General features: G+C 36.0%; 2 protein-coding genes across 2 annotated transcripts; both read right to left on the minus strand.

The window, feature by feature from the left end:
- Positions 1–5,858: 5,858 nt before the first annotated feature.
- Positions 5,859–6,785, minus strand: LOC121987018 (DELLA protein DWARF8-like). Its single transcript, XM_042540932.1, has one exon. It carries the CDS (start codon positions 6,783–6,785, stop codon positions 5,859–5,861), a length of 927 nt encoding a protein of 308 aa, XP_042396866.1.
- Positions 6,786–8,767: 1,982 nt separating this feature from the next.
- LOC121985813 (ISWI chromatin-remodeling complex ATPase CHR11-like) lies at positions 8,768–21,721 on the minus strand. Its single transcript, XM_042539472.1, has 25 exons — positions 21,389–21,721; positions 20,669–20,785; positions 19,211–19,317; positions 17,389–17,501; positions 13,757–13,854; positions 13,496–13,675; positions 13,164–13,385; positions 12,885–13,019; positions 12,511–12,793; positions 12,361–12,434; positions 11,874–12,094; positions 11,708–11,795; positions 11,538–11,631; positions 11,254–11,442; positions 11,147–11,178; positions 10,914–10,990; positions 10,749–10,838; positions 10,605–10,674; positions 10,335–10,392; positions 10,198–10,256; positions 9,975–10,140; positions 9,710–9,888; positions 9,426–9,641; positions 9,232–9,333; positions 8,768–9,137 (listed from the first exon to the last, which is right to left on the minus strand). The coding sequence occupies exons 1-25, from the start codon at positions 21,617–21,619 to the stop codon at positions 9,120–9,122; spliced, it is 3,219 nt and encodes a 1,072-aa protein (XP_042395406.1). The 5' UTR covers positions 21,620–21,721; the 3' UTR covers positions 8,768–9,119.
- Between the last annotated feature and the right edge of the window lie 1,413 nt (positions 21,722–23,134).

Raw genomic sequence — 23,134 nt, forward strand, 5'->3', positions numbered from 1 at the left:
ACCATTACACAATTCATGTGTATTTGGTTCCTAGATCTTACTCATCCATTCCAACCAAGGAATCTTGGTTGGACTTTTGTCTAGAAATTGTCTAACATAGTTAATGTGTTTGGTTGATACTTTTTGCTTGATACATTTCATGACTTTGATTGATGTTAGGACAAGTTGATAAAGAAGTATTAGGAACTAAGACTTATTTTGACAAACTTGAAACTAATCATAGAGAGGACGAATTTTGGAATAGGTTATAGGTAGCCTATGTCAGTTTTGGGACTTTGCTTCACTACAGATTGTAGTTTCAGCAATTTCCTAAGTTTGTGGAGATTCACTGATTTTGAAGCTAAGAATCGAGAAGGTTTAAATTTTGAATTTCTAAGCCTTGAATGAGTTCAATTCTTGAGAGCAAATCATTAGGAATTATCCATCTGATATCACTAACTATAATCTATGGGCTTCTAGGATCCTAGGAAGTTGTTGGAACAAAATTTAGGACTTTTGATACGAGTTTCAGATATCAGAAGTCTGAAGTATCAGACACCGATCGGTCGCTCGGACGTAGAAGCTCCAACGGTCGATTCCAGAAGCGGACGATCTTCCGCAGTGTGCTATTTTTGTCATCCGGCTGGAAATTCAAAGGTTGCGGATCGATCGGAAGCCAACCCCACCGTTTAGAAGTGCCAAGATATACTGTCTCCAGGGACCGATCCGCTATCTCCGATCCAAGGATCTGATCGTTCAATCCTTCTCCTGATCGGACGGCCGTCCGATCGGGTTGGTCACCTACCCTCTTAAAACCTCCCATTCTTTGGCGTCTCACGCGAACCCTATCTCTCCGCTTCTCTCGTTTCTTCTTCCCAGCGCCGGCCGACCCTCGTTTCTTTCTCCGACGAACGAAGTAATGCCTCCAAGGTAACTTCCTCTTCCCATTCTATTCATCCTTAGCATTTTTTTTAATTTAGTTCTCACTGCATTTGCGTTTTTGGGTCGGTACTCATCTGTTGTGGTCTTGTGCTCCCATGTGTACCCCGGTCATGTCCCATTTCTCATCCTTAGGAAGAAATCTGCAGGGGAGGGTACCTCTAAGTCGGATAAGTCCAAATCTAAGGTTCCTACCTCTTCCCGACCTCAACCATCCAGTTCGGGGAGATTCCCGAACCAACAGTTTGAGAAACACTTTAAGGACAGGATTTTCAAGTTGCTCCCGTGTAGGTCGGTTGATAAGAAGTACATGAACGAATTTTGTCCGTCCATAACCGAAACTATCGCCTACTACAAACTTGACGCCTTGGTATATTTGGAGAGAGACATCAACCTTGACTTAGTCTCGGAATTCTATAATAATCTTCATCAGACTTTGGATGGTAATTATAGAACCCGAGTGGCTAAGCAAAACGTTGATTTCAATATGATTGACTTCTTGGGTTATTTGGCTTGTCGTGTAAGTACGGGGTTGCTCTCTTTCTACCCTGATTTGCCAGACCCCGTGCCTCCTCCTCTCGATGCCTCACCTGACTCAATCTATGAGTATTTCTTTGGACACCCCAGACAGGATGGATTAAATGAGTTGGATGACGACTTTCCCACATTTCCAGCCCTTAGCCTTTCTCCTCCTGACTATATCCTTTTTAAAGTGGTCACACAATGTCTTCTACCGATCACCACTAAATCGTTGGCAGAGATTCGCCCGTATCACTGTCTGATGCTTTACGGGTTACGTCGGCGTCTAGATTTTGATATCATGTCCAATATCTATGCATCCATCGTATTCCATAGCACGCCAAGCGGCGACAATGTCTATATGCCTTATGGGCATGTCATTACTGGTTGGCTCGAGACTTTGGGTATAGATGTCTCTAAGGGGAGGTTGGTGAAGATGGTTCGCCAGGATTGTCGACTTGGGAAGCGTGCGTTTTCCAAATCTGGCATCCTCAGTCAGGATGGGACCATTAGGTGGATGGATGGGAGGGCACTGGGTGAGTTACCACTCCCACGACAGGGTGCTCGTGCTCCTGCTCCAGCTGCACGTGTCGAGGCGGATCCAGATCTGCGCTGGCAGATCGCGGAGTTGGAGGACCGATTTGATCGCCACGAGGAGATGGTGGCTGCTGAGTTCGTTGGTCTACGTCTCCACATTGACCGACGCTTTGAGACCCTACAGAGACATCAGCTGGCTACTCATCAGGCGTTTATGGGATGGATGGCCAGCCACCCACCACCTCAGCCTTCTACAGACGATCCATCTTCAGGCAGCGGCGTGCCCCCTCAGGGATTCTCTTATCCTGTTGCTGATGACACTGCTCCTCATGATGAGGATGCGAGTTGATTTTGATTATGTGATTGATTGTTGATTGTGCTACTTTGTTCTAGATACGATGTTGATTGCCTGTCCTGGATGGTTGCTATTTTAGACATTATGTTTATTTTCATGCGTTTTGTACTCCTATGATATCTTTTTCATGCTATGTATATGACATTGCTTGAGTTCTATCATATCTTACTTCTTTTTGTGGATTATGATATGGGTTTAAGGGGGAGGTGTTTGTCAGTCCTCATATTTTTTTTATATATACCTTTTCGGTGTTTGACAAAGGGGGAGAGAGTATTTGAAGTTTAGAGACGAATTGTAAACTCAATATGAAAAGGGGAGAAGATATTTGAGATATATCCGTCTTAGGGAGGTCCGATTTCCTAAAATTATGGATATGAAAGCACTTGATCTAAACTTAAATCGTGTTGTCAAACAACAAAAGGGGAGATTGTTGACTAGTCGACCTGGATGTTGTTTTGATGTTGACACCGATTTAAGTTTCAATCGATATTGAATTAACTACAACAATGAGGTTGACTTGGTTGACCTGATTAATCTGATTGGGAAAAGTCCGAGCAAGGAGCTTGGCGGGAGAAGTCTGGTGAGTGAAGCCGGCAATTGGAGAAGTCCGTGAGTGAAGCCGAGGCAATTGGAAAAGTCCCGGTGAGTGAAGCTGGGCAATTGGAGTCACGGTGAGTGAAGCCGAGCAATTGAAAAGTCCAGTGAGTGAAGCCGCAATTGGAAAGTCTGGTGAGTGAAGCCAGCAATTGGAAAGTCTGAGTGAAGCCAGGCCAGGAAAATCCAGATGGATCAAGGGTGATCGGACATCTGGTATTGGGAAGTCCAAGTATGGAAACTTGGCATGTATAGTCGGAGAAGAGCTCGGTAGCTCGGTCTCTGGACTGTCAGGATTAAGGGTAGCAAGCTTGGAAGCTTGCCTCTTAAATCACAACCTTGGATCGGTCTGATGACCGATCCAGTGGCACAAGTGGCACGGGTGATCGGTCGGCAGACCGATCCAGTGACACTAAGTGTGCCCTGATCGGTCTACGGACCGATCAGTAAACACTCAGTAGCATACTGTGTTGTTACTGATCGGTCCGCCGACCGATCAGTGAGAACTCAGTAGCATACTGCGCTACTGTATCGATACTGACCGGTCTCGGGACCGGTCAGATTGATGCCTGATCGGTCCGGAGACCGATCAGGCTTATGCTTGCGACATCTGATCGGTCCGGGGACCGATCAGGTTAGTTCTGATCGGTCCGCAGACCGATCAGTAACGATCGAAAGTATGGATCGGTCTGCGGACCGATCCATACTATTGTGCATGCACTTTCTCCGATTCTTTCCGATTCAAAGTTGCTTTTGCCTAAATATTTCTAACCATCTGCTGCAAGATTTTGAGGTGCAGGTTACTGGTAATTTGCAATTGGTTGATTTCAAATTGAGCTTCATTAGTAGAGGATACCAGAGAGACTTTTGCTATGTTCCACTGTAAACCTGTTAAAGCAGCAAAGTCGTGGCTGCGATCTGGCGGTGATCTGGCATCGATCAGCTCAACTCATGGTGATTGGGTGGAGCTCAGAGACACCAGTGAAGACCAGAATTCCATTGGTGTGAGCTCAGATGATCAGATGAGAAAGAAGCGTGATTGGCGATGCTATGGCTGGATGCAGAGATTTGCTGCAGTTTGGCAGGGATCCGTTGCGGGCGAAAGGCAGAGATGGCAGAGACATAAAAGGCTGGTTGAAGAGAGGGTTAAGTAGAAGAAACCTCTGTCGATCGGTGCAAAAGCTTTGACGCTCGGGGCTGAGAAGCGGCTGTCTCGACTTGCTCTCTGTTTCACTGACCTTCGCGTGACTGTAAGCTTAATTTTCATTCTCCTAAGTCACCAAGCTCAGTAAGTCTTGTGCTATATTCTACATACCCGTTGAGATTTTGTTGAGAGGTCACTCCACCGAGAAGGAGAAAGTTCATAGCCGGGTGTTCACCGGGGTTGATCTACCGAAGATCGGCTTGTCCACCTTACGGACACCGAGGAGTAGGGGCAAGTTATCCCCGAACCTCGTAAACACTTGAGTCACTGTGGTTTGCTTTGTTTCTTCTCTTATTCTTATTCTGTTCTTAACTTGTTTTCCGCTGCGCTAACCACTCGTGTGAGTTTTATCTTTAAGTTTTAGCTTTTGAAGAGGCTATTCACCCCCCTCTAGCCATCCAAGATCCTAACAGTACTGTGGTGCATGTTGTTTGCAGATGATATTATTTTAGTGGATGAAACACATGAAGGAGTAAATGTTAAACTAAAATCTTGGCGGGAATATATGCATAGTAAAATAAAGATAAAATATATGAAATTTAAGTTTAACAATATTAGACATAGTGAGACAATATTGTTAAGATACGAGATGACAAGTTGCTTGAAACCGAAAGCTTTAGATATTTAGATCATTTTTGCAAAATGATGGAGGGATTGAAAGAAGCATCTTACATAGAATAAAAACATGATGGTTGAAATTGAAGAGAGTGTCGGGTGTTTTATATGACTATATAGTACCTTTAAAACTTAAAAGAAAATTTTATAAAACTACGGTTAGACCTGCTATGTTATATGGAGCTGAATGTTGGGCTACAACTCGAGCATATGAGCAGAAGATGAGAGTTGCAGAGATGATATGTTAAGGTGGATGTGTGAATATACGAGAATGGACAAAATAAGAAACAAGAGCATTAAAGAAAAAGTCGAAGTTGCATCTATTAATGGAAAACTCCGAGAAACACGTTTAAAATGGTACGGGCATGTATTTAGATGACCAATAAATGCTCCAGTTAGGCGATGTGAAACTATGACAAACACAAATATCAAACGAGAAAGAGGAAAACCAAAAAATACTTAATTAGTAATAATAAAACAAGATAAAATTAATTAAATATAGATGATGATATAGTAGGAGATAGAACTCAATGGTGTAAAATGATCTATATAGCCGACCCTACTTAGTGAGATAAAACTTGATTATTGTTGTTGTTGTTAAATTATAACGAGTCTTTAACCTAGTCAATATGGAGACTGGGTCACTTGTACAAGGAGAACTTGGTCAACATAAGGAATATGACCCCTTAACAAGGGAGGCTTTAGAATTTTCTTCTCATAGCCCTTTAATTATTGATCCTTGATGTGGTAACTCTAGGTTTTTCTTCTTAAGGAAAAATTTCAAGGAAAACTCTTAAGGATAGACACATAAATGATGGGACCCACAAAAAGTGAAATGGTGGATCCTATCATTTATGTGTCTATCCTTAAGGGCGTGTTTGGTTCAAGTTATCATATATAACCTTGGTTATGTGATTACCAAGTAATCATATAACCAAAGTTATGGGAGAATAAAATATAATCTTAATCTCGTTTGGTTCAACTAGGTAATGGTATAATCTAACTTGACATTTACTATATTACCCCTTGTTTAATTATATGATTAATTTTGTAGAATAAATTAAATTAAATTAATAATTTAATTAGTATAAAATCTAATGTTTCCATTTCCTCTTCTCAGTATTCTTCTTCCTTTTCCGATCTCGACGCGGATGGTCTCAGCAAGCTGGCGAGCTTCCAGCCTACCTCCTGTAGAGAGTCCGAGTTGTCGGGCTCTGGCGGGTCGATTCCAATGAGGCGAAACGACGGCGGACCTCCGGGGCGGAGAGCGAGCGCTTGGAGGAGAGCCGGCCACTGTAGTCCTTGCCGCATCCCAAAATCAACAACATGGACGCGGCGGCAACCGACAAAGGCTTCCAGAATCGCCTGGTTAGCTGTGAAATGGCCGAACTTGAGGTAGGGACAACTCTCGTAGAAGTGCTGGTGAAGCATGTCATCGAAGGCGGTGGATTCATGAGTACTCGAGCAGCTAACGCCACGAGGGGACTGCGGTCGGTAGATCTGATGGGCAAGGGCCTCCGTGAAGTATCCAGCGACCTTGCGCATCGCGCCGCCTTGCGATGCGGCGAGGACGAATATCTGCTTCACGATGGCGCCCGCCGCCTTCAAGTTCTCCTTTTGCACCGCCTCTGCACACGCCATCAGAGCGTGTACCAGTCGGATATCGGCCTCCTGAGAGTCCACGACGACCACTTGCTGTGCTGCCACATCCGTGGTGGTCGACGACGATGGAAATGCGCTGCAGACTTTTAATCTCTTCCGATCTCTCAGGGAGGCAGTAGAAGATTTTAGCTTAAACTCGTAAACATTGGCCGGGCTGTAGTGGTCAACTGTGTCGATGCTGTATTGCTCTGTGCCAGCGGGGGAAAGGTCGAACTGGTGGCGGAGCGAGGCAGCAGGCAGCGCCGGCTGTTGGGGAAGAGGCAAAGGGGCGTTGAGCTCTGAGAGAATGTTGGGGAAGATTCGAAGGGTAATTTTGGAAAAAAAATATTGATAACCCAGGAATAGTAGAAAACCTAAGATTTCCAAGGTTTTATGATTCATGGTTTTATTCCCTAATTGCTGATGTGGCGGGAATGTTGCATCACCAGGAATCACCAATTACTTATATCAAACAAGGCTATCGTTGATAACTAACTAAGGTTATCAACGATAACCCCGAATCAAATGCGTCCTAAGAATTTTTCTTAAGATTTTTCTTTGAGTGCATCAAAACTCATATCTAAATGTGTTACTTTTTACTAGGGCAAGTCTCGACGATTTATTAGTATATTACCTTTAAATAAATTTTAAAATATATATTTATTTAAATAGCTAAAATGAATGGTCAAACATGCATTGCACATTTAATATTCTTATTATATATAAATATTTAATACAAATGAGAATAAATTTTATAACCCAAAGTATAGGGTCAAATTGTCAAGAGTAGATCCTCTAGTTCGTAAATTATGGATTAGGAGATGATCTATTTTATGAGGATTTTTGATTTGGATGAATCCTATTTTTAAATAGATGAGGTCCATCCAAATTAAGGGTCCTCATCAATGGATCATCTCCTGATCCATAATTTACGGATTAGAGGATCTCTACTTCAAGTTATCCAACAATATAGGAGGTAGATTTATTAATATTAAATTAACCCTTTAGGAATTCTTACATGATCAAGGCAATTAAATTGTCAAGATAAAATATCGTTAGTGGCAGTCTTTTCGATTTTTTTTATTTTATAGATTTTCAAATTTTTAATTTTTTTCTTATTGGCAATAGAGATAGAAATTTAATCCAACTGAGAACATCCACATTGCTCTATTAATGAAGTATTATAAGACTTTCATTAGTGTTATAATTAATATGGAGTGTTATAACATATCTTCACATGAACATTAGGCAAAAGGCGATAATACTCGTCTCCCAGTACCTTCGTTGTATCTTGCCCAAGGTCATCATGAGGGAGGATAACCACGATAATCGGAGAAGTTAGTGCGCAGTGGGAAGAGGGACATGGGGACTAGAGATTTACGCCCTGACTACCCCGTGATTCGAACTCATAATTTCATTGGACAATCTTCTACGCACTAACCACTCCGGATAACCCCGTGAGACTCTCTTCACATGAACATGTTCATAGATAATCTTGACTCACCCATGAGTGTATTTTTTTAATTTTATTTATTAAAAAAATTATAAAAATAAAAAATAAAAATGGAATAAAATGAATAAATAATAAATAATGAGTGTATTTTTTAATAATAATATTATTTATTTTTTTAAAACGATAATGATTTAATTTTTTACCTATGTTTTTCCAATAGTTTGGACTTGTATTTTATATTATTTTATTTATTTATAATTTATTTTTTATTTAATTAGAATTAAATTTTAAAAAATAAAAAATTTACAACGGTTAATTAACGGCTATTATTAAAAATAATAATAATAATTTTAATATTTTAAAATATATTTATTCAATATAATATAATTTTAAGATAATTGAATATACAGTAATATCCTTAAATAATAAATGTTAATATTAAAATAAATGAGTAAAAAAATATATTATTATAATAAATATATGACAAAGAACTTCATATTTTATGATAAAGTGATAGATATTATAATGGGAATGAATTATGGAGGCTCTTAATCAAATTTAATTATCAAACTTATTCTCGACACGATCAACTTTCCTCATGAGAATTCTTGGGTGTTTTTTCCAGTTTTTTTTTTTAACCTTTGAAGGGCTACGGTGCAGCAGCAAAATGCTGATGCAGTCTCCCAAATTATCCTCAGTTCAATTCTCAATTACGACTCCATGTAGAATATTTTCGTAAGGTAAAATGACAAACCTAAAATATTGAGCCATTAGACTATAGAGTACTACAAGATTAGCCGAAACTTTCATAAGACCAAACATGTCATCTCCAAGATTAATCGATATGAAAAATTGGATACCTAACGCTAGTTAAAATAATAAATAAATAAAATGCAATACATCTAAACAATCAACAATCTTGACATATACAATCGACCATCACATTTCTTGTACTATCAAATAAGTTTTACAATATATTTGCAATTAATATCTGTTATTGTAAATGAAGGGCATCATTCGGCTTCCCAAATGCTCAGTCTCAAATACCATCAGTTTCTTGTTATGATTCTAATTATCCTTCTTTTTTTTGACATTTTCTTTTTTAAACAGATGTGTTCTACCACACTCAATTACAAAATAAAATAGAATTCTTGCCCCATCAGTGATAGAATGAAAGTACCAAAATACAAATAACATAATTTTTTTTTTCAAAGGGATAATATGGTTTAAGGTGGCAAAATGTTCACATCTATATCATGCTCCAAAATAAGATTTGTACCGTCTCATCGCCGCCGCCTCCCCTTAACAACATCAAATGGCAAAAATAATTGTTAGTAAGATATTACTTGTTTGCTAACAATCATATGCAGCAATTTGTATAGATTTGGGGCCTACCGAGCCCATGTAGTCGTCCATGGATGATTGTTTTCTCTTTTTAAAGGAAGTCAAGGCAGGAGTCTCGTTAGCCTGTCCCTTTGATAACCGCTTTGTTGGTGTCTGGAAAAAGCATTGAAATAAAAGCAATTATTATACCAAAGCAACTGCATGATCGACGAAGTTAAGACACAGAAGTATAAGATGAGTTGTACCCTAGAATGTTTTTTGTCCTTCCGTGCCTGTCTTTCCCTCTCGTCGTATTCTTGGTTTTCTTTCTCCACGAGCCGGATAAGGGTATCACAGCGTCTAGCAAGTTCCTGAGTTGTCCGGGACTTGACAAACCAATCAAATCGAAACAAAGGTGAGGTGCGAAATGCTGCCTTGAGCTCATCCCAGTTGCCATAACCAAGTTTGTGCACCATGCACAGCTGAAACAATAACAGAGTTAAAATGTGAACATGGAAGGTTCAATCAAAAAGTGAAGAGAGCTTAATACCATGAAACGATCACATTCTTCATTATACAATTTTCCTTTATTCTGACCATATTGAATCTTTAGTTCCAACCATGGGTTCTTATAGCGGTCCAACTTCTTGCCGATTGCTCTCATTATCTCTTCTTTTCGTGAGATTCTGGCCTCACCCCTCTCTATGTTCTTGATGATACGGTCATAGTCTGAACATTCGATAAAATTAGAGGGGCTCAAACCTATTGTCACAAGCCAAAGATAACCCACTGAATGTGCATTAAAAACAAAGTACCATTTAATTCTTTGTATCTCTGTCTGAAGACAGTGACATATCTTTCAACCTCTTCTTCTGTTTTCCCCTCCACCTCTGACGCTATATTCCTAATGTCATTGCGCCCATACTTCTCACACGCTCGAGTGAAAGTATTGAAGTCTTTCCGTGTCCACGTTGAAAACCCCTACAATAAGAACATAAGACGGGCACTATCTGCATAAATATTGGCGAATGAACTCACCTCTTCAAGAAGTTGCTCCTTCTCTGCTTGTTCCTCTGCAGTCAATGGATCTTCCAAATCTGTTTCACCACATGACATGACCAATTTTAGCTGATCAATCCATTAAGATACATACATGCACAAATTAATTATAATACCTTCAGCTTCCTCCTCTTCACCTATAGTATCTTTTAGCTGATTTTTTTGATGAGATTGCTGAAATTAGATGGAAACAACAGCAAAAAAGCATAAATAACCTTGTTATTAACACATATACACAAAAAATGTATATTTATAAAAAAAACACATGCAAGAAAGAAATGACTCTATCACATTTCTGATACCAAAAGGAAGGGCGCTAACCTTTAAACTTATTGACAACTATAACTATGATTTGGCATAGAGAAAAAAACAAGAGAGCAACATACCATGAGATATCGTACTTCTTTCTCATACAACTCACTTAACCTCTGAGTGTTGAAAAACTGAAAATCATGTCTGAAATGTTACAAAAAAAAATTAGATAACATCCATATACATAAAAGATCACTTAAGATCAGATAATCACTTACAATTGAGGCATACGAGGAATCCGTGGCTCTTTAGATTTTGCAGAAGCACCTTGTCGCATTGTTTGCTTGAAATAATCAGCATCAGAATAACTGAATACCAATATAGTGTATTAGCACAATGAGTTCCTACCACTATGCATAATTGCAACCGATATTTCATCTTACTTGCGTTTTCTTTCCCTCCTGGGTGGTTCAACCCAGTTATCAGCAACTATTTTTTTAAAGTCAACCTTGTTATCGTCCTTCAAAATCAAAGAAAAGGAAATGAAACTTGATTAAAGGGAAATGAAATGTATTGCATACCATTAACAAGTCAATGAACAATAAAAATGAAGCTAGGTACTATGTAATAAGAATATGCCTGACAAAAAATATAATACTTCATAGTTCACATATACCTTCTCATCGCCAAAATCATACAAGTCAGCAGCTGTGAAGAAAAAAAATTATGTAAGCCATGCAAGGAAAGTATCCAAGAATTGCTATCAGGAAGGAATAAACATACTGTCATCCATCTTAAACTTTATGGCATCCTCTGTAAACTTTTTCATTTTTACATCAAGTTCTGCAGTCATCTCTTCTCCTTTAGCTATGATACGATCAATGTCCTCATCAGTAATTGTGCTGTCCTTGGAGCTAAAGACCATTTCAGCACCAAATCTAACCATTTGTAGAAGCTCATCTTTGTTAACAGCTGCTTCAAGGAAGCTTATAGATTAGAAACAAAAGAAATGGATACTGGACGGATTGCTTGAACAGCAGGCAGTAAGCTCCTCGAAGGAAACTTACTTTTCTGTTCTGCTAATCTTCCTTGTTGAATAACTAAGGCATCAAGTGCAAGCTTTTTGTATGCCCTTTCTATCACTTTCTCCTCAATAGCATACTGCATTATAGACATGTCAAATAATTCTGAAATAATTAGATTAAATTGAAACATCTAAGCACAAGCATTATTGTACCTCGGTACAGAAACGGAACACTTGAACTTCTTTCTTTTGGCCAATTCTATGAGCACGATCCTGTGCTTGTAAATCAACTTGCGGATTCCTAGTAATGGCATATCCATAATAATTTAGCATTTGAGGGAGCACAAATATAGCAAACAATATATGCATAGAGGAATACCAGTCACTGTCATAGAGAATGACAACGTCTGCAGTAGCTAGATTAATTCCCAGTCCACCAGCTCTTGTAGAAAGCAAGAAAATAAATTTTTGGCTTCCAGGTTGATTAAAGGCTTCAATTGAAGCATCCCGCTCATCTCCCCCAGTATTCCCATCAATTCGGCAATATTGGTACCCACGATATAGCAAATAATCTTCCAATATGTCCAATAGTCTAGTCATCTAAATTACAACACATACAGGTATTAGATTAATAAAACACTAATATTTTATTTTTGACTGTAAGCAGTACAGGGCAGCAATGTGAAACAAATTGGGACAAACACAGCTAAATTATGATGAACAGGATATGAAAACAATAATGATTAGAAATATCAAGTTTCTGCATCGAGTTTCTAGTAGGTTAAAAGTGAGAATAGCAGACTTCGCATGTAGTAGCAATATCAAAGACACCTCACAAAAGTTGACGGACTAAAAACGATATAGACCTGTGAAAATATTAGAACCCTGGAATCCCGCTCCTTTAGTTTAGGCAACAGCTTATCTAACAGAACCATTTTTCCTGCAAAAGCAAGTATATGTTCAGAAAGCAAAGAATTTCGCAGTAGTATCTCACAGGATTTGGATTTTGGACTTACCTGCATTTGTGATAAGATGTTCTCCAGTTGTATAAGGTGGTCCAGGCTCTGCACCTTGGAACAGATATGGATGATTGCAGCATTTGCGCAGTTGCATAGCAATGTTCAGAAGACGCTTGCGCTCCCCTCCAGCATTAATGACCTCCAAGTCTTTTTGAAGCAGAGCACGGTAATAATGCTTTTGCATCTGGGACATTCCTACCTTGAGTATAGTTTCCTTTTTTGGAGGCAAACCTTTTTCAACATCAGATTTAAGTCTTCTCAAAAGAAACGGGCGAAGAACCTACAAATGAAGACAAAATTTGAATTTTCACTGATACATGTATCAGGAGTTACATATCTGAGTTTGTCATTGATGAGAAATGAAAGCACACCTTATGAAGCTGTTGGACAACCTCCTGCTGATCGTTTTCCCCAGATATTTGGAACCATTCATCAAAAGTTTCAGAAGAACTAAATATCTCAGGAAGCAGAAAATTAAGAAGAGCCCAAAGCTCATGCAGGTTGTTCTGCACAAAGTAATGATTGTTAGCATCAATGTAGTCAATCCCAAATAGTTGGGATAAATATGGATCAATCATGATATTAATAATGACGACTAACAAGCCTTAAGGAATCACACTCACTATACAAGCAAAAAATGAATTGGTTACCTGAAGTGGTGTTCCGGTGATAAGAAGGCGGTAATTAGTATTGTAGAGTCTCATTGTTTTAGAAAGAAGAGAATTTTCATTCTTTATCCGATGAGCTTCATCAATGATCACATAGCGCCAGCTAAACCGTCTTAAAGCATTCTTTTCTTTGATAGCCATTTCAAAACTAGTTACGCAGACATCAAACTTCCCAGCCACCAACAGATTCTCACGAATATGTTTCTGTCGAATACCACAAACAAATTAGAAACTACACCCACACAATTTCTTGCAGCTAGAAATAAAAACATATTTGAAGAAAACAGAGAACAATGTTCAAGCAATTGACTGACTCTTTCTTCAGGATCCCCAAGAAATTTTATAGGGTGCAGAATTGGACAGAAGCGGCGAATTTCCCTCATCCAGTTGCCGAGAGTAGATTTTGGTGCTACCACCATGTGAGGACCAGTAATTCCTCTAAATTCATGCAAATAGCCAAGTAGAGAGATAGTTTGCAATGTCTTTCCAAGACCCTAAATAAGAGGAATATATAAGTGGATATAAACTGAGATTAAAATTTACTAAACATAATAAAATCTTTCCTTTTGCAGTACCATTTCGTCAGCTAGAATCCCATTAATTCCATTCTCATACAATCTTATTAGCCAATTCAATCCAGCTAACTGATAATCTCTCATTTTTCCCTGTATACCTGAAGTAGTCAATGGGTAGACATAAAAAACCAAAATTTGCATTAGACGCTAATCAGTAAAATAACGAATTCAATAAACTATCTACCATATCAGAAATGGACGTTCTTCAAATGCTATTATTGAGTTTAAGTCCGCCGCAACTAAGCTAATATTAGATCGAATATCAATACAGCCAATAATTGATTTGTTTTACTATCCATACCAATCCATATAAGGATATAGATTTTGTCAACCATAAACATAGACTTAGCACTCGCATCAAAAGTCTGGCATCAACCATAGTGAATGCATTTGCTCTATATCATTCCTTGCCTGGGATTCCTATATAGGATTGAAATTATTAAAAATAAATCAATAAAAAATGAAAATAAGGATATAATTATATATGTATAAGTATGTATGATCATGTGATTTCATATTATTGGTATTATTGCATTAACAATATCATATTAATGTCGTTACTATTAAATAACACTGTTTTAGAAATATCAAATATTTGTTTAAATAAATGTATATCTTTTAGATAACGTTAAATCATATTTTAATAAATATAGAATCAATAATTTTAAAATATATTAATAAATAACATTACCTTTACTAATATAAAGTAATTAAAAAATTAATATATATTATTTTCTAATATAGATTATATTTACAGTGGTAGATCACATGCAAAAAAAAAGGTTATTTTGTTGATCTTACTACAAATCTTGTATGGTGAGAAAGTGAAGAATTTATGCTCGAGCAAAAGAACCATCTCTCTCTCTCCCTTCAATGCTACCACTAGTATTCAAGCTAAGATTAGTAATGTCCTAATTTCAATTAATATTTTTCCATTTAGATAAGAATTTAATTACCCTCTTGCAAAAGCCAGGGAAAGGCTGGGTACATTGGATCCTTCCCCGGGACCTGCATGGCGGGAACTTCGTGCACCGGGTTGCCCTTTATAAGAATTTAATTACCCTGCCTAATCTTTTAGTATAAATTCTCATATGCCAAAGCCACCTACCATTTGTATCACTTGACCTAATCAGTTTCTGTGATGTATAGTTATTATTGTCATATGTATCAACTATAACTCATCTTCCATACCCTTGCATATTTTATTTTGCTTACGTCCCACCCAATCGTCCAAGTTTATGTTTGTTGTCGATGAATGTGGAACTGTGCATACAAAGTTGGTGTTCTCGCCACTAAGACAGAGATATAGTAAAGGTGAGGAGGAAGAACTAAAGAAGAAAATGAGGTTGAGTTATATACTTCAATATTTCATTGAGGAATCCTTAGTATCTCTTTGACTTATTTTTATAATTATTTCATTCTTTAAACAGTCAAATGCCTAGAAAATTGGAGTACAATTACAGGTTCTCACATAAACAGGACACGATTAAGTAAAACATTATTTCTCTTTCCATTGTTTTTCACTTCACACCCATTTAAAGAGGAAATCCTGTTATCATTATAGTTGCCAAAATCAATATCTGAGTCAGTGATATGATAGTCAAAGGTACAGATTCCATCAGATAGGTAGCATCAATGAAATTAAAAACCATGTGACAAATAAAAAATGGAAAAGGTATAGGATTCTTAGTGGAGAGTTGAAGGAAAAGAAGCACTAGAATCATTGTTGATTGAGAGAAAGTATTGTACTCTCACTCAAACCACAATATCCTCTCTCGATCCATGATAAAGTTACTTGATAAGTAGTAAGCGAGAGAAAGATAGAAAAAGACATCAAACCTAACGAATGACGACAAATTTCAATGATTTCCAAACTTGTGAATCTTAGTTGTATGTCAATTTCTAAGAAATAATTGCATTGGCCATTATTGGTACTAATCCAACTTGGATGATCCTTGTCAATATTAGATTGATTTTACCAACTATGGTAATCATCAAATTTCTCGAAACAGTAGTTTTTATTTCACTCAATTATTTGAGATAAAAAAAGTGGAAGCAACCATTAGTTAAAAAGTAGAGGCTCATTTAACTAATTATTATATGTTAAGTTTCGTTGCCTGGCCAGAATAAAATAATTTTACCAACACGAATTGACAGGCTAAAGCATGACAAAATGATGCAAGGTTGGTTTCACTACATTTATACCCTTTCACTTGACATGCTCAATTCCAAAAATTTGAATATCACAATTCAATAATCATATACATAAAATTTCAGCACAATTTTATCATATAATATCAAATTATATATGTATATGCAAATTAATTTAAAATAAAAATCATTTTAATTTTAATATCTCAACATAAGTAACTTATAAAAAAAATAAAGTATGATAACCCACAAAGCATAATTATTAAAGACGCTCGCCTTGCTACACCTAGGCACAAGATGCAACTGAGCGAGCCTCTTGCGCAAGTGCGCCTTAAGCGTGCGCCTTGTTGAAAAGGAGGAAGAAATCGGTCCTAAGGAAACCAATATGATTGAGAAAGATAAAGAAGATTTTGATGATTTAGTTATTTGAAGTTTTTTTTAAAATTTGAATTATGCGAATAACATAGTTATTTGCTAGTGAATTTTATATTTATATTATTGTTTAATATTTTATGAGCTATAGTTTTGTTAGTAAAATATTTTGCCAAAAATTCTCTATATATGTTTGAATAGTAAAAATGTATACCAAAGTGCCTTACTTCGGTAAGGCATGCGCCTAACCTTATGTCATGTACCACAACACTCATGGCACCTATGTGCTTTTGGGCATCTTACGCCTTAATAACTATGCCACAAAGTTAATTAATATTAATATATTATAATAATTTAATATATTAATTAGTAACCTGTATAATTAATTTACAACTTATAAGGTTATATATAGTATTCATAAATTGTTATTTTATAATAGTAAAATATTTATATTAAATTATATATTACAAACTAGTAAAAGTTAAACAATATTAATCAAACAATTTTAATAATATAGCTTAAAAACAACCTGTAATTGTTTGTGCAAATCTACCCCTCCCCTTGCTAATAGATCTTGCTTTTCTCCAACTTTAGCCATCACTTCCTGCTCATCTCCTCCACGTGTCTATATTTTCTTCTCATCTAGATCTACACCTGATTTTTCCTAATTTTGTTGGCCGAGACAAGACAAATTCTGTAGATACTAGGTCTTACTATGTCGACGCAACACTACTACAAAAGGCTTGTCAATATTGTACTAATTAATCTGCTAGTGGAACAAAAGTTTTACCAGCAGCAACCTAAATGATGTCTGGCATATTGGTTTCCCGTCAACCAAGAACATGGTTCCTCTTAAATGCTGGTCTTTTTGAATGATCAAGTTGAGCACTCCACCCCTCAGTCAATAATAATAACCATCTACGGGCTTGAAAAGCAAAGAAAGAAAAATAAGGGGCAAAGCAAAGAAAGAAAAATAGCGACCCAGGTTTTGAAAAAAAAGGTTATGTTTCCTGTCAAATAAAGTTATTTTTGTAGCCTCGAAGAATAACAAGAATGAAAGAACAAGGCCTTAATAAGAAAAGGATCTCCCAGCAGAACTAAAATCTCACAAGATGGCTGTGTGACCAAACGGGTCCCTCCAGCACCAGCAAGAGCATCTTCTTCCTCCTTAAGATATTCTTCATCTTCTTCTTCCTCAGTTATTTTAGATGCATGGCGCCCCCTGAAAGATAGAAAACCAAATTACAAATTTTTACTGGAATTATGAAGGTTGGAGATGTTCTTAGAAGAAAGTTTAAGGTTTTAGATAATCCAATGTCAATAGCAAAATGGAATAACAAGTTAAACTAGCATCGGATTGAATTGGAATTCCACAAGTAAAACTTAATACATTTTCAAGGGTCGAATCAGCAGCTTTATACAAATGTCATGCACTGTCTATATTGTTCATCACAAATACACATTATGGCATGCATCTAGTTTAGGTAATGCATTTTGATTTCAGGGTTGCCATCTTTCAAAATAGTTATGTTTTCATTTTATCTAGTTTCTGCATTATGAATCACAGAAGTATAAAATCAGTGTGATCTTTTTGGATTAAATAATCATCAGATAAGTTGGATAGTCCATTTGGGAAGTAGGTCTGCCGGTGATTGCTCAGGCCAGTAAATAACAAAACATCAGCTCTTATGTAACAAGATTTGAGACAATGATGATAAGTCTAGCAAGACTGAGAAATTTCATGGAAATACTACATTAGGAATAACCATGAGCACTCTAAAGCTACATAAGCACAGCCATATCAAAATTATTTATTGGCATCCAAAGCTTTAAAAAAACTAGATATAGGACAACTAAAATTTTGGAAAAAGAGAGAAAAAGACTGCCTGCATTATCACAAATTCACAAGGCATTGTTTGTGCAAGTTCATAGTTTTTTACCCACCAATATTAGGGGAAATAAACAAGTAAGTTCAGTTAAGATTATTATGAGAGAAGTTACAATCAAAAGCTGTTTGTGAAAGTTTCAAACAACAGTTAAAAACTAAGAAACTAATTGATAGGAAAATGTACCTGCTCTTAGTCCTAGTAAACAAGATGTACAAAAAAAAGATTGTGCATTTATAAACACGAAGACAAAAAATGCCTAATATAAACAAAAACCATCTGACAAAAATGCCAAATGGTTCAGTCCATATAAAGACTGAAATGATAAATATTCTTGTGGTATAGATATATATTGTGAGAACTAGAATTAAAAGTTAAAAGAAAACTTGAATAAACAAATGTACGGATCTCAATAAAGATTTGATTGTGGCTGAAGTTTGACAATATATTTTAAAATGTATGGTTAGAATTAAGTCCAATATAAGAAATCTTTAGCAAATAGAATAACAAGCAACAGCTATTAACTTGTAATCTATGCAAAATGATCAATTTCAAGAATATTTAGCACAAAGTGTAACCCACTATTTCACTAATCAACAAACTGGAAGAATCAAGAACAAACTTATAAGAAAGTAAACAGTAGCTAAACAAGAGAAAGTAGCCAACTTGAAATTGCTTGGGTCTAAATCAACAATTTAACAAGAAAATAATGCAATAAAACTAATATGAACCACATTGGAGCTATGGAATCAACCAAATCAGCAATCCAAGGCAAACAAGGTAGGAAGAAAAAACTAGATGCAAGTACTGATACAAATAAAAAAAAATCAAAATTATATTGTAGTGTGAATAGCAAGTAATTGAAGATGATACAAATCCCATCAATGTAATATAGCAAAAGGAAGAGAACCCAATTGGTTAACAAGGAAAGAATGTGTTCCTTCAACTTCACTTCCACAACCTTGTCATTAAGAATTTCAAAACTTCATAATATTTTGGTTCAGCACATAAATAAAAACCATGGACAATAACACTAGCAACCTACCTTCCTCTTGGCTTCTTTTCTGATGTAGATTGAGCACCCTTTGCAAAGTGAGCAAAAATCTCAGTCTGTTGCAGCAAGTACTTCAAACGCCCTTGTCCCTTGTTGTTCTGGATAATATCTCCAAGTTCTTAGTTACCATAAAAGACAATGTAAAACGATGCTTTGATACATTGCAGTATGGAAATAGATAAGGTTCTTTTGCATGTTTGGATGATGTTCCATGTGGTCAAGTTGCTTACGTTGATTTTGAAAAAGATAGAATCAGCAGCAGTAAGTCAAATTTATTTCCATACATATGAATAAAAAGGGGGGAAAACACTATCATGGAAACTATGAATGGTAATAATCCAGAAATGATGCAGTCAACTTTTGGCAATTAAGCATGTAATAGAGACATTCAAATTAAATTGCAAGATTGTGTTTATGAAAATAATAGCATCTTATTTTCCAAAATAAAAGGGAAAAACCACTATCATGGAAACTATGAATGGTAATAATCCAGAAATGATGCAGTCAACTTTTGGCAATTAAGCATGTAATAGAGACATTCAAATTAAATTGCAAGATTGTGTTTATGAAAATAATAGCATCTTATTTTCCAACATAAAAGGGAAAAACCACTATCATGGAAACTATGAATGGTAATAATCCAGAAATGATGCAGTCAACTTTTGGCAATTAAGCATGTAATAGAGACATTCAAATTAAATTGCAAGATTGTGTTTATGAAAATAATAGCATCTTATTTTCCAAAATAAAAGGGAAAAACCACTATCATGGAAACTATGAATGGTAATAATCCAGAAATGATGCAGTCAACTTTTGGCAATTAAGCATGTAATAGAGACATTCAAATTAAATTGCAAGATTGTGTTTATGAAAATAATAGCATCTTATTTTCAAAAAAAAAAAAAAAAGCAACATCAACAACAACTTATTTTTCTAAACTCAACTTGGTATCCTACCTACAATCACTTTGAAAGACAACGTCATTTTCCAATTTTTTCACAGAGACATTAAAACATAATTGCAAGATAGAAACTATGAAAAACAATGGCAATCACATTTACAATATATATATATCACCAGCAACTGATTTTTTTCAAACCATAACTTGGTACCTGAACTACAATCACCTTGAAAATCATACCACATTTCAAATTTCTTCATTGGTTTCTACACATGGTTATATTCCAAATAGAGTTTTGGTAAACCTTTTAAATTGATATCAGCATTTCTACATTCATTCATTTCATTCATGGTACAATGTCAGGCTTACAATTCAGGAAACACTCATTCACACTTCATCAAGTGTGATACTATATCTACTACATGGAATTTGAAAGAGAATAATGCCATGGAGTTGGTCAAAAGTCAAGCAATGCTATATTAAGATGTAGTAGAGATCAATGAATAGCTAGCATGCATTAACTATATTAGTTATTTAAGAACAATTACCATGTCAGCATTAATATTAGCATTCTGTTCATCAAGTATCTCTTGAATCTTCTGTTTTTTTATCCGCTGCATCTCTCTTAATCTTTCTCTTTCACGCTTCCCAATTTCAAATTTTTCCTGAAAAAATGTCGAGTAAACACTCCATGTGATCCAAAAAAAAAAAAAAAAAAAAACTCCATCATCCTTGAGATAAAACAAGATCGCTTATGTCAACATAAATGAGGTGCGATTATGCTCTAATGAAGCAAGATAAGTCGTGAAAGGATAGAAAGAAAAAAAACGTTATCTACACAAAACAAGTTCTGTATAAATGCAAGAGCCAAAAGACACCTAGATATACGATTACACCAGTCAAAAACCTAGTCAAACTAATCTTTCAGATTCCAAGTGTTAGAATGCAGTCCAGGCTCGTCAGATCATAAATATATGAACTGGATCTTTTTCTAGAAGCTTGAAGTTTAGGAACAATGGTACACTCTCCTAAATCTTAAGAAAGTTATCAGAGAAGAAATTTCATTTCGTAAAACAACAATGTAAGAGTAAGGCTGTCGCAACCCTATCTCATTAATTGTAAACTGCAGGAGAGCGCATTAACCCAGGAAAGAAACGACATATTCTGATTTCGCGATAAAACGTACTTAAACGCAGAAAATAGAAACCCGACCGAACAACGACGGTGGTATCAATCAGATTTCAACGGCACTAGCGATCGGAACTTACTTCCTCGCCATACTCATCACCATCGTCGTCCTTGGCGTCTTCAGCGCCGCTGTCATCCTTAGCCTCATCTTCGTCGGGGCTAGCCGTTCTGGCGACAGCCTCGAGTTCTTCCTCGTCGATCTCCTCGTCGAGATTGGCCTCCTCTCCATTCCTGCCCTCATCCTCCGAGGCGATCGAGACGTTCGAGGCGGTTCCCTCCGAGGAAGTCCCCGAATCGTAGGGTTTCGCCATCTGCTGTAGGGGAACGAAGTGTTTCGCCTATCGAAGAAGTCGATGTGCGGGTCAGGAAAGCGGCTTCGTGTTACTGAAAGGTGTCGTCCTGTGAATCGGTATGAGCTTAAAACGTCCGGGACTCGTGCGCTCCCTCGGCGCGTGAATGAATTACGTTACGCTGTTCGGGTTCCCTCCAAACCTAGCTTTTTTGGTTTTTTATATTTTTTAAAATCCTTTTTCTTTAATTTTTTAAGGCAACAATTAAAATGACCTTCTTTATCTCATTATTAGTAAAAGAACAAATTGCTGTGAAAAAAATATATATTATACGAATTTCTTATTCTATTTTTATTTTTAAAATAATTCTAATTCAATATTATAGAACTTTTAGTTAAATCTATTACATAATAAAGTAAAACGAGTTCAACAATATTTTGAACAATTTTAATAAAATTATTACAGCAGTTTACTGAATCGTATGATTTTCATAATCTCAAAAAACACATATCATATTCCTGTTATATCCTTTCCTTTTTTTTGTACGTTTAAATTTGTGTTCTATCTATTTAAAAATTAATTATCCTTAATTTACACTATCAAATTTAAATATAAGAATTTAAAATTGACTGATATATCTTAAAAGAAAATTATAAATCTAAATTACTCCAGACTAAAATTAATACACTCTCCGAATGCTATTTACTACATCTATATTCTCATATTTGAATGTGACAACGTAAATTAAAAATAAATTTTTTTAAATTGATTTAATAAAATCTATCACAAATTTATTATAAGGTTTAGTACCATGATACTTGCAAACCAATGATATAGCTCTCCTAGTTCGAAAAAATATCTTTTTTTTTTATTTTCAAATGGTGTAGATATATTAGTCAGTTTCATCCAAAACGAGCTGATGGATTCAAAAACTTCAAATCATTCTAAATAAAAATCAATGCACTGTATCTATAAATTTAAATTGGATAACATAAATTAAGAATAGTAAATTTTTTAAGGGGTTAAAAAAAATTGAACACGAAACAAAAATTAAAGGTGAAAATAAAAAGAAAAGAGTATAACAGGAATATGATATGTGTTTTTGAATTATAAAAGTTGGTACTTAAAATGGGTAATATTGAAACTTCCTCGTGAGTAAGATGTCGAAAATATTATTAGTAATTTTAGTTAAAATGGTAAAAGTTTTAGTTATAATTAAAGTATTTTGTTTTTGGTATGATACACCCTTTTTAACCATGGTTAAAGGTAACCAATTTATGATAGATCTAATCCCGGTTTAGAACTGATAATTTGATGCTTTGGAATCGGCAGTTCGACGCTTCTTCGGAGGTTGACTCTTAACCTCAATAATCTAAGACTGTTATAGTGCACAGTTTATATAAACTGATTCATCACGGTTCGATTATAATTGGTTCAAAATTATTATATTAAAAATTATAAATTCATAACAAAAAAAACTTGTACTTATTTATGTTGTGTATCCCCTTTGGGTATAAGGGAATCAAAATTCACATA

Source organism: Zingiber officinale, chromosome 5B (genome assembly GCF_018446385.1).
Source record: "Zingiber officinale cultivar Zhangliang chromosome 5B, Zo_v1.1, whole genome shotgun sequence".
Taxonomy (NCBI): Eukaryota; Viridiplantae; Streptophyta; class Magnoliopsida; order Zingiberales; family Zingiberaceae; genus Zingiber; species Zingiber officinale.